At 30.9% G+C, this 13,238-nt stretch overlaps 1 protein-coding gene and 1 long non-coding RNA gene across 20 annotated transcripts in view; both read left to right on the top strand.

The window, feature by feature from the left end:
• LOC127728510 (ATP-dependent RNA helicase DHX8-like) overlaps positions 1–13,238 on the top strand; it is a 54,500-nt gene that overhangs the window by 38,003 nt on the left and 3,259 nt on the right. For all 18 annotated transcript variants that reach the window (XM_052235896.1, XM_052235902.1, XM_052235901.1 and 15 more), the window contains 4 exons: positions 150–290; positions 698–991; positions 1,434–1,562; positions 2,021–2,217. In XM_052235896.1, coding sequence (XP_052091856.1) covers positions 150–290; positions 698–991; positions 1,434–1,562; positions 2,021–2,217 — 761 coding nt within the window. The remainder of the gene's footprint in view (positions 1–149; positions 291–697; positions 992–1,433; positions 1,563–2,020; positions 2,218–13,238) is intronic.
• Positions 4,430–12,103, top strand: LOC127728548 (uncharacterized). Of its 2 annotated transcripts, none has more exons than XR_007994158.1 (4): positions 4,430–4,561; positions 6,569–6,737; positions 8,783–8,879; positions 10,990–12,101. It is a non-coding gene; the product is annotated as an uncharacterized LOC127728548 (long non-coding RNA). The 2 variants fall into 2 exon arrangements; XR_007994159.1 differs by lacking the exon at positions 4,430–4,561 and adding an exon at positions 4,568–4,723 and having other exon boundaries at positions 10,990–12,103.

Genomic DNA, 13,238 nt, shown 5'->3' with positions numbered 1-13,238 from the left:
TAATTGCAATAAAACATGATTTGAACAGACTTCTGAAAAAAAATAGTTTATGTATTATGTTATTGTGATATTAAGTATTGAATGATATATGTACTTTACTTTTACATATTACAGGGTAAATTTTTTATCATTTTTATTTTGCTGTATAGGTTGTCATAGCAACCAACATTGCTGAAACATCACTGACCATTGATGGTATCTTATATGTAGTAGACCCTGGATTTGTTAAACAGAAGGTTTACAATTCAAAAACGGGTATGGATCAGCTGATTGTAACCCCTATTTCACAGGTAGGTTAATTAAAATCATTTAACATTTATTTTTAGTCTGATTTGGATGCAATCTTCTTTTTGAAAATCATTGCCTGCATTTGTCAATTACATTTGTGGAGATTTCATTGAGTTCCTCTGGACAAGTTCTTTTAGCATCATATAATCAGCTTATGTACAGATGTTATGTTTTTTTAGCTATGAGAAACCTGCAAGAAGTAATTGTTTTCAAAGGGGTAGATAATTGCAATTTATGTGGCACTTTTAATTAAATTTTATTGTCAATCACAATACTGTATTTTGAATGTGGAACATTCCTATGATGACATTTTTCATCATTCTGTGCTCAATGAATCCTTTGATATCTAAGACAATTTGTTTTACATCTCTCAAATTATGTAATAACAATTGTTTTATCAACTGTTCAGGCTCAGGCAAAACAAAGAGCTGGTCGGGCAGGCAGAACTGGCCCAGGTAAATGTTACAGATTGTATACAGAGAGAGCCTACAGAGATGAAATGTTACCAACCAATGTGCCTGAGATACAGAGAACTAACTTGGCCAGCACTGTGCTCTCACTGAAGGCTATGGGGATAAATGATCTTTTATCATTTGATTTTATGGATGCCCCACCCATGCAGACCCTCATTTCTGCCATGGAACAGTTGCATGCTCTCAGTGCTCTGGATGATGAAGGATTACTTACAAGACTTGGCAGAAGGGTATGCAATCATAAAGTCTAATTTGAGATATAAAAGCTTTATTTAGCTTGATGTATGATATTGATATTCCTCTCTTTTTCTTAATGAGCGCATTAGTTTTTACAAATACTGTAGATTCATTTATTTTCGTTGGAATCCATTTTCAAGGAATAAGGGGAAAATGTACTTATGTCTCATTGGCACTCTTACACATCTCCTTATTTTTATAGTGGACAATAGAGCAATTTCAACATAATATGAAAATTTAACATTATAAGAAAATTCAACATGATAAGAAAATTATAATTTTATTATTTCAGATGATTTATATCATTTCCTTTAAGAAGAATTACAATAAAGCCTGTTTTATAATATTTGGAATTTGTTCCACATACATACATATGCCACATATTTTTTTGATAAGTTGTTGTGTTATTTTTGAACTGATATTTTGTATTTGTAGATGGCAGAGTTTCCATTGGAGCCTATGTTGTCTAAGATGTTAATCATGTCAGTACATTTAGCCTGCAGTGATGAGATTCTGACAATTGTATCTATGTTGTCTGTACAGAATGTTTTCTACAGACCAAAGGTAATACTGTTGTTTAGATGTTATAATTATATAACTTACTTTTTTGGACTCAAATCAGTTGAAACAAATAAATTGGTCGTATATGACAGGTATACATACCTCTATCCACATCAAAGTAGAAAATAGCCTGATGGTTCAAAAGTACATTTAGGGCTTTTAGTCTTATTAATAAGCTTGTGCAGAAAATTGAAATAGAGCAACAAAATATAAACTGACATCAGTCAGAGATAGTCTCATTTTTTTTATTAGTTAAATATTGCAATTCAATGCATGAAATTATTCAAGAAATATCAGGATTTTGTCATTTTTGCCCCTATATAATCCTTTCAAAAATATTGAATTTTCCTGATTTCCTGATTTTTGCACCCTTTTGTACTTTCACCCATGGAACTTTGTTTTGTAGTTTAATGCTTGCCAACATACTTGGGGTACATCAATGATCTTTTCAAATTTTACAGGATAAACAAGCCATAGCTGACCAGAAGAAAGCTAAGTTCCATCAGACAGAAGGAGATCATTTAACATTACTAGCTGTGTATAATTCATGGAGAAACAATAAGTTCTCTAGTCCGTGGTGTTATGAGAACTTCGTGCAGATAAGAACATTAAAAAGAGCTCAAGATGTCAGAAAGCAGATGTTGGGTATTATGGACAGGTAATTAAAGTATAACAAAAATACCAAACTCCAAAGGAAATTTAAAAAGGGGAAGTCCATAAAAACTGACAAAATCAAATGTTAACAATCAACGGAACGAGTGAAAAACAACTGTCATATTTCTGACTTGGTACAAGCATTTTCCAAAGAAAATAGTAGGAAGTATTATGTTTTCTTTTTCCTCTAAATTTAAACTAAAGTGGTTGATTCCTGAGAAATTTACATTTTAAAGTCATTAAAATCATTTCAGTTTTAAACTGCTGCATTCCATAAATTGTTTTTGAATGTTTTTTTTAATATGGGTGAGACATTTCATGAAATAAATGCAGTGAAACCGTCAATACAACTTTGTTGATGTTGTAAATCTAGTATGAATTCAATAGTTTGAAGAAAAGACCCCCACTTTCAAGCCATCTCAAAAATTGTGTGAAAAAATGTCCAGTACCTTGCTTAGTTCACATGGTCATTATGATGTGAACTTTTATTTCTATAAGATAAATTAAGATTTTGACCCAGATTTAGAGGTTTACTGGACATGTAAATCAGTGACTGGTGTCCTATAGTATAGTAATGAAGTACTAACAAAATGCTGTTGCTTTTTTTAATGAATAAAAACATGACATTGGTTGTTGAAAGAGCCTTTTGCTAATATGAATGAAACAACTAAAAAGGTGCAATTACTTTATCAAGCAATATTATTCAAATCTTTCATAACTACAACTAAAACCTTGTATCAGATTGATATATTTTAAGTTTGAAAGAAATAGATCTTGCCATTCATAATTGGTGAATTATCAAAAAAGGTATAAGTATATTCTCATTATTCTGTTATTTTGATGTATGTTATTAAAATTTAGCTGAAACCAATGATTTCTTGTGCTATAAAAGTATATGCTTGTTATCATTTACAAAACGTATGGTTTTAAGAGTTCTTAAATTGGTGATTTTGAATCTGTTCAAAGTTTTGATTTTTCTACCCTATATACCACTTTGCCTCATAATCTTATTAAGAAAAAATTCACACACCTGATTAAATGGGCATTTAAAAAGTCGGAATGCAAATTTATATGTTCGAACTCTTTTAGGTCATTTTTTAGTAACAACAAACAAAAGAACTATGTCATTAGGACCTGCTTTGATACTATAACTGCACTTGAATTTTTACTATATAACATTTTTGTTCGCTATGGAGATTCGGTATATCGTCAGGTTATCGTAATTCCCATGGGAACTAACTGTGCACCACTTATTGTGGACCTGTTTTTGTATTGTTACACAGGAAAAATTGCAACATATGTTTTTCATATGTTTTCAAAACATATGAAAAACATATGATTTTCATATGTTTTTCATATGTTTGTCCCAAACATATGAAAAACATATGTTTACAAACATATGTTTACATATGTTTTGAAACATATGAAAACATATGGAAGCAAACATATGTTTTCATATGTTTTAAAAAATATGTTTACATATGTTTGTAAACATATGAAAAACATATGATTTTCATATGTTTTCATATGTTTTAAAGGGCATTTAAAAAAAAATGTTTTGAGAAAATGTCAAAATTTGTAATTTAATTATCACATGCATTTTTTCATTCATTATCTATATAGTGTATTACTCAAACAGGAAAGTGCACTTTCTACTCTTCCCACTAAATCCCACATCATCATGATGATAAAAGCATGTCAGCCCTCAGGCTATGTCACCCCCACAGCAGAGCTATCTAATTCTGAATGGAACATAATTTAAAATAAATGAATGAGTTATAAATATTAAATAATGATATGAATAAATATTCTTTATTTAGTTTGTTCTTTATTCTCAATTCTTTTTTTTTTTATCAATAATCCCATTATTCTCTATGATTCTTTATTCCATATTTCTGCTTTTTTAGTATCTGTTCTTTATTTTTTTTTCTCTTTATTTTGCACTTTTTGTCATTATTTTCTATATTCTTAAACCCCAATCTTGATTCCAGACCATCATATATATATACATAAATGTACGAAAGCTTGCATGGTACGTCGAATACGGAAACCCGGAAATCTTTTCAGCGTTACCGTTTTTTATACTATGACGCAAAATCCATGGACGCTCACGCGATCTACAGTTGTGGTCATTTAAAAAGTTTGAATGGACAGAGATAGATGATACAAAGAACTTTGGTTTTTCAAACTGGTGAATCAAAATTTATTATAAATGGGTGACTTGTCGATTAACTGGAAGAAACCGGGGAACGAAACATAGAAAATTTATAGAAAGTCAACGCAACGAAACAGCGAAAGTGTTTTTGTTTTGATGGATAGTTTTACGTACCCTAAAAGCACAACGAAAGGTAAATATTATTATTCACATTTTGTTTAATTATTGGATAAAAGCAGGAAGATGTGTGTGCTTTATTTTTTCACGAAAAACTATTTGACTGTACATAGTCCGTGTAGATATTTGTAAACCTGAGTCTGAGAACGATATTGTAATATAAATATAATTGCATTGGGTAATCCGTTTCATTATCTATTTATAATGAGAATGTTACAAGATTAAGACATGTAAACCCTTTAGACAATAAGACAAACTTTGAAAAGGGGGGGGGGGGGCATCATATACTTGATGTAATGTATTGAAATTGTTTATCTAATGTCACTACAGAACTTAATTACTTTAACTGATGCAAACCTGTATAATCGTGTCTTATGGTGTGTGATATTTGTATTTGTTTATCAGTTGTTTTAAAACCACGACACTGTGCAGACGACTTTATAATCTCTTTAGCAATTAGTAGCTATTTTACAATTAATAGATAAGGGATCAATTACCCCCCCCCCCCCCCCCCCCCCCCCCCCCTTTTCATTTAATTTAGATTTAAAAAATGTAAATATCTTTTCATACATTGCGTAGGTAATAATGTACATGTAACCTTTTCCAAATTTTAATTATGAGTGATTCCAGGACATGCTGGAGCGGACAAGAATCACATTCTGGGATTACAGAGAAAATCATCACATTTGATTAAAGCTCAAATCTGAGGCTCAAATTCCTTATGTTATGTTAACTTAAGTCAAAACAAGACTTGCAACTAAGAAAATTACAGGGCTTTGCATATGACAAGTACAATAAGCCTTAATTATCCTGAGTCTGAGACTACTATTACTAAGTACTATAACAATAAACATCTAGTAATTCTCAGCCTTATCATACATGTACATGTATTATACTTCTGATAGTTTTCCACACCTATTCACATATTTTTAAGCTGAAAAATATGAGCCAAGCTATTACAGCGGCAGACTTATCACCTTGTACATTATAAGAAGTGGACCCCTAGAGTGCATGAATGGTTTACTTTACATATACTTTAATGTGAATATAAAAATAAGAAGATGTGGTACATGTACATGTATGATTGCCAATGAGAAGAGTCCAATTCTCCACCAGAAATCAAATGACATAGAAGTTAGCAACTATAATAAGTTATGGTACAAGATGACTTCAACAATGAGCAAAGCCCATACCACAAAGTCAGCTATTAAAGACATTTAATGAAAATGACAAATGTAAAACAATGCAAATGAGGAAACTAACAGACTGATACATGTTATGATTTCTAAACAAAACAAGGAACAAATAAACAAATATGATATACAGCAACAAAGTGAACAAACAACAACTTGAACATTACAGGCTCCTGACTTGGGACAGGCACATACAGGATGTGGTGGAGTCAGACTAGTTTATTGGTGCCAAATCTTCCCCTTAAAGGAGCTATAATTTGTTTTAATATATGTGTGTGTGTGTGTGTGGGGGTCTAGGATGAAATTTGAAAAAAAGGCAGGATGAGACACTTTGCCCAAAAAAAAAGGCAGGATGACAATTGATGTAAAACAAAAGTCAGAATAAACTATAAATAAAAAAAAGACAGGACTGAATAGAGTGGAAAAATGGAAATGCAGGAAAAACTTTTTCATCCTAACCCCCCCCCCCCCCCCCCTAAATCAAATGGTAGCTCCCTAACATGGGATAGTGGTGTGAAAAGGCTTAACTCATATGACATCAGATCTGTACAAAGCAGATTTAACCACTTTGATTTATTACTTCAAACAAGTCATATGGATTTAATAAACATAAGATGGATTAGAACATTCAAATAATTTAATACTTTTTGCATAGTTAATTTTTTTTCAGGGCAAGTCTAGATCTGTTGTTCAGACTTCTTGTTTTAAAAGATCAAAATTAGCCAATTTTGTCATATAAAAAATTTTAAGGCAATAAATTTGGCAGATATATAAATATTGTAACTTCATTTTATTATACATTTGTACATGTCATACTTTATTTCTTTTAGCATTTTCAATGAAAGTACATTTTGTACTCCAAGAAGTAGAAGAATCTAAGCAACAGAACAGAATTCATTTGATGCATTGCTTTCTAGATTATATAATGGATTCATAGATTGTCATATTGATTTATATGCATATAAGGAGCAGCAGGCAATAATTATTTTGTGATGAGAGGTATGTATTGTAATGAAAAGGATAACTTTGTTTAAATATTTTGTTTATTCATGTAATATTTATGTATACCAAAGGTTTATTATATATACCAGTAATGTCTTGGATAAATTATTTATACAGGAATTACTTAACTTTGAAATATAAATTCTATGGAAGATAACCAGTAAAGCACTGTTATGGTTACATTTTTTTGTCAGATATTTTTGTAATTCATACCATACATGTAGGTCTATATCAGCATAGGCTTTTATGAGTTAGAAAATAAGTGCTGATCAAATATGTTTACAGGAGTTATGCCTCTTGGAAATAGATATTGTAAGAAAAATTGCATTGCAAGCAATCAACACACGTCTTCATTTCTTTTAGATTATTTATAATTTATGAAAAAGGTTAAAAGAACATACATATTTTTTGCTTTTTGATAGCAAATTTTATACATGTATATCCATCAATTGGCAAGGTACATTGAAAAGCTGTTCTTTTATTAAATGCATGAAGTATGGATGGTAACACAAATGACAACATATTACGTTCATGAGTTAATATTTCCTTGTCGTAAAATAGTATACGCGAAGTACTAATATTGAACTATGGTAACGTTGTAATTCTTAAGTTGTAGTGAATGACGTTATTGTATAGATTTCATAGCTACAACGACGATTAAACGAACATTGCAATCATAAGTATTTATTGAGATTCCACAACATGCCTATAAATGGTGTATTTAAACAATTTTGCCTATTTAACAGGAAACCAAGATTTATTAAACATCAAGAGTTAAGGCCTTAATCATGTTAATGTTGTTTTTTATACGACTGCAAAAAAAAATTGCAGTCGTATATTGGTATCACGTCGTCGTTGTTGTCCGCGTCGTCCGAAGACACTTAGTTTCCGGACAATAACTTTAGTTTCAGTGAATGGATGTCTATGAAATTTAAACACAAGGTTTGAAACCACAAATGGAAGGTTGGAATTGATTTTGGGGGTTATGATCCTAACAGTTTAGGAATTAAGTGCCTAAAAAGGGGTCAAAATAAGCATTTTACTAGTTTCCAGACAATATAACTTGTGTGTAAGTGTATGGATCTTTCTGAAATTGTACCACAAGGTTCCATACCAAAAAAGGAAGGTTGGAATTGAATTTGGGGGTTGTGATTCTAACTGTTTAGGAATTAGGGGCCAATAACAATACTTTTCTAATACTTTGTATAAATTGCTTATTTCTTGACCAAATCAATGGGGTTTTATTCTTGAAATCTTGGGGTTCTTTAATATGCTGAATCTAACCATGTATTAAGTTTTTGGATTTTGGGCCCCGTTTTTAAATTGGTCCACATTGAGGTCCATAGGGTCCAAAATAAAACTTTGTTTGATTTCATCAAAAATTGAATTATTGGGGTTCTTTGATATGCCGAATCTAACCGTGTATTTAGATTTTTGATTTTGGGCTCTGTTATCAAATTGGTCCACATTGAGGTCAAAAGGGTCCATAATTAAACTTTGTTTGATTTCATAAAAAAATTGAATTCTTGGGGTTCTTTTATATGCTGAATCTAACCATGTATTTAGATTTAGGATATTGAACCATAATAGGTAAATGTCTAATTTAAAATTTTTAAGTTCTTAGACCACATTGATTTTGTGTCAGAAACCTATGCCATGTATGCTGTGTCAAATATTTAATCACAAACCAAATTCAGAGCTGTATCAAGCTTGAATATTGTGTCAATACTTGCCCCATCTGTTTGGGGTTCGACCTCTGCGGTCGTATCAAGCTGCGCCCTGGGGAGCATTTTATTTTAAACTAGACAGCAGAATAGATCATTTTATATTAGAAAAAGTTCATACTATACTGAGACGGGCTTAGGCTATACATATATTATTAATATTAGTTACACTGTTGATCTTTTTGTTGTTTGTTACGTATTGTTTCCATTCACTCAAAAGTAAAAATATAAATTAGTGAGCATCAGTTATACTAAGTCTACAAAAATTATCTTGTTTTTATCTGGACTTCTGGATTAAATTAAGATTTACAATTTTAGCTTGTTACCATGGTTACCAAATGAAAGGAAAGTACAGTATTATAATCACTGGTGTACATGTAGGTGCGGATGTCAGGCAAAAAGAACTGGTATCAAAGTAAGTTCATCTGTTGAATTGCAGTTAATTTAAATAATTTAATGTTATCTATTTAAAACTTTTTCAAGTGTAATTGTACATGTTACAGCATGTATACCATGTATACTGTTGTTTATTTCTGTCTTTCTGATGTCAAGTATGCATCAATTTGGGGGCCTTCGGCTGTTGTCTGCTCTATGGTCGGGTTGTTGTCTCTTTGACACATTCCCCATTTCCATTCTCAATTTTATCAAGGAATCCTTCTGCTCCACACACACACACGCATAAGATGGTCAGAAGTTAAAATAATTATAGCATTTGCTTATATTATGAATTGTATATTTAAAAGTTGTTCTTGTCTTGAATATACATAAAATATTTGCCACTGAATCTTAAATTAAGCTAGAAAAGTCAATCAATTATTGATTTTGCATTATAGGAAAGAGTTTTCAAACATATAACAATTGAATAATTTCCTTTTAAGATTTTTTTTGAACCAGCATATAAATATAACATGTTTAACATGTATAAGGAGATGAGGTACATGTATGATTCTCAATATGACAACTATCAATTAAAAAACCAAAGGACGAAGATGTAAACATTTCCTGGTCACTGTACAGCCATAAACAATGATCAAAATCAATACCATAAAGTAACCTGTTATGGCTATAACTTGTATAAGGATGAAAAAATGTGAACCAATGAAAAAAATAAAACTACACACTGTGACACAGTATGGCAGACAGCACCCAACATAAGAAACACATGTCAAAATCAGCCAGAAAGGGCTGGACTCATCAACAAGCACTTAAAAAGAAATAACAAAATAATAAAAGATGCAAAAATTATGTTTTCCCAAACTAAAATATCTATCAATTCACCTTCGACAGATTTAATCAATTAATGTAACAACAAAACATTTGTCATTTCAAACAGTCTAAGAAAGCATGACCTTGTGTAATGCCAAAATATTGAACTCACAAGAATATGTAGGACCATAACAGCATATAAGTATTAATAATTGCATAGAATTTCTATTTCTGAAATACATGTTCTGCTTTTTGTCAAGCTTGCAAATTTATTTCACGAAAGCGAGACAGTGATCCTAGATTCTGCCAGGGGTGGCGTCGCTGTCCTAAAATATAGGTTCAGTCTGTGGTTAAAGTTTTTTTGTAATGTTAATTTCTCTCTTATTAATATTATTTATAGTTATCCTGGTAATAGGATATTTCTATTTACTTAGTATGTGGGTACCTTGCGAGGTCCTATAGCTAGTGTCTGTCTACTCTGTCAGAAAGTTATTGTGGTCAAGTCAATATCTGAGGTATTATAAGCAATAAGTTATACTTACTATATTTGGTGTAAGGAATTATTGTAAGGTGTAGATGTCCAACTGGCAGTTGTAATGATGGCCGATTGAATTTTTTCAAAAGAGTTATGCCTCTTGGAAATAATAAATTTATGGAAAATGGCCTGGTATATGCTCTAAATTTTTTTTTATTAAACTTATAGTATACTATTATAGTAATGCCCTTGAAGGTCAGTTTGAAATATTTAGTATACAAGAAAAACAACTTTTTTTTTGCCTCAAGCACATTTTTTATTTATCAATATTTTTGAGAACAAAAAAACATGTTTTTTTTTTTAATCATGTTAATATTGCCCCTTGATAGATAAACTAGAGGCTCTCAAGAGCCTGTGTCGCTCACCTGATTACTTGGGTTTTTGAAATCATATAAAAAAAGATAAAAATCATAACAGATACTTATAATAATGTTTGAGGCCAAATTTGGATTAATATTGCTATGTTTGCTTTCATTCCATTCAGTGGTTCTCTAAAAGAAGACATTTGTATGTATTTCCCGTAGGGTCCTTTGTTAAACTAAGCCCCCCACTGGTGGCCGTCTTGGATGATGGATCCGCTACAAAGTAACAACACTTGGTCAGCACCTCATGAGGAACATTCATGCCATATTTTGTTCCATTCCATTCAGTGGTTCTCAAGAAGAAGTCAAAAATGTAAAAAGTTAACGACGACGATGGACGACGACGTACCTTCGGGCCATGTGAGCTAAAAATTTGCGACTAGGTGGACATTGAAACTTTGTTCTTTTATTTCTACTTGCAGGAACTGAAAAGTAAAGAAACAGAACCAAAGAACATTCATTTTTAATTAATACAATATTGAGCTCAAAGTCAATCTAGTTGTCTTTCTTAATCATACAGGATATTTACAAAAAGCAGCTGCATACACATGCACCAGTAATATACAGCAGTGAAGACAATTAAATATCTGTGTATGGAGGTATAGCAATAGAAATATCTCATACATCATAGGAAAATAGAATATAGACAATAGAAATGGAGTATGTCAAAGAGACAAAAATATGAAAATAGAATATAGACAATAGAAATGGAGTATGTCAAAGAGACACACATATGGAAATAGAATATAGACAATAAAATTGGGGTATGTCAAAGAGACAAACATGAAAATAGAATATAGACAAAAGAAATGGGGTATGTCAAAGAGACACACATATGAAAATAGAATATAGACAATAGAAATGGGGTATGTCGAAGAGACAAACAAATGAAAATAGAATATAGACAATAGAAATGTGGTACAATGTATGTCAAGGAGACAAAAATATGAAAATAGAAGAGACAACAACTTAATAAAAAAAATTCTACTTTATATAAACATTATGGAGCACTTATTGTTTTTTATTTGTTTGAGCTTTTGATTTTGCTATGTATTTTCTGTGGAATTTGGTATTTTGGGTTTTTTACTTTTTAAAGCAACAACTCATCATAATGAAGTATTCACACTCAAAATGAGTTCCTGTCAGAAAAAAAAGATAACAAATTAAAGAAAAACATATTAAAAAACATCAAAACGTTACCCTTAAAAACCTATCGCAAAAAAAAAAATACACATATATACAAACCATGTTTAGAATCTATGAAAAAATAAATGCATTTGAACAATTAAAAACATATAAAAAATATATATTTAGGACCAAGATAAAATCATATGAAAACATATGTTTGGGCCAAACATATGAAAACATATGTTTAGGACAAACATATGAAAACATATGTTTAGGCCAGGTATGAAAACATATGAAAAACATATGTTTGTAAAAAACATATGAAAAACATATGTTTTTCATATGTTTACATGTATGAAAAACATATGTTTTTCATATGATTTTAAAAACATATGTTTTTCATATGTTTTCCATATGTTTTTCATATGTTCCAAAACATATGTTTTCATGTCGGGCCTAAACATATGTTTACATATGTTTTCAAACATATGAAAAACATATGTTAAACATATGAAAACATATGTTGCAATTTTTCCTATGTATGAGTTACAATTTATGACTAAAATCAGCAAAGACCCATCAAAACAACATCTGATTCAAAAATTTAATAACACTTTTAGATATTTAGATGATATATTGGCTCTCAATAATGACGACTTCAGTATGTACACTAAAGAGATTTATCCTGCCGAACTGACTTTAAATAAAGCTAATACTAACAATGAACACTGCCCTTTCCTGGATCTTGATATCTATATCTTTAACGGGAAGCTTAATACCAAAATTTATGATAAAAGAGATGATTTTTCATTTCCTATTGTTAATTATCCATTTTTAGATAGTGACGTTCCCTTGTCACCATCTTATGGTGTTTATATATCTCAACTTGTTCGATTTGCTCGTGTATGTAACAACGTATTTGATTTCAAGAAAGAAATCTCTGTATTACTAAAAAATTATTACGCCAGGGTTTTCGATATCACAAAGTAGTCAAAACATTTTCTAAATTTTATCATCAGTACAAGGACATCATTCGTAAATATAAATCAACATGCAGACATCTTATACGTTCAGGTATTTCACATCCAATATTTTATGGTAATATTCTTTACAAAGCACAAAAATGTTGGCATTCACCTCAAAAGCTAAACAAACCTTTAAACAAACTTATTCGGAAGGGATATAGTTATGATACTGTTGTCAGGTCATTAAGGATTGCATATTTTGGTATTAATATTGATTCACTCATAGGGTCTTTGCATCAGAAATAGACACATTTATTCTAAAACCAGTTGTTGGCATGATATGGGTTATGTTCTTCTCATATATTTTATGATGGTATGATACTAAACCCCTAACAGGAGGGATTGTACCTGATTTTCATATGATGAAGACATAATCTTTCAATCAGTTTAATTGAGGTCTGGAGCTGGCATGTCAGTAACTGCTAGTAGTCCTTTGTTATACGACCCCAAAAAAATTTTGTGGTCGTATATTGGTATGACCTTTGCGTCGTCGTCGTCGTCCGAAGACACATTGGTTT

Source organism: Mytilus californianus, unplaced genomic scaffold, assembly GCF_021869535.1.
Source record: "Mytilus californianus isolate M0D057914Y unplaced genomic scaffold, xbMytCali1.0.p SCAF_2, whole genome shotgun sequence".
In the NCBI taxonomy this organism is placed as follows: domain Eukaryota; kingdom Metazoa; phylum Mollusca; class Bivalvia; order Mytilida; family Mytilidae; genus Mytilus; species Mytilus californianus.
This window is presented reverse-complemented; position numbering and strand designations above follow the sequence as displayed.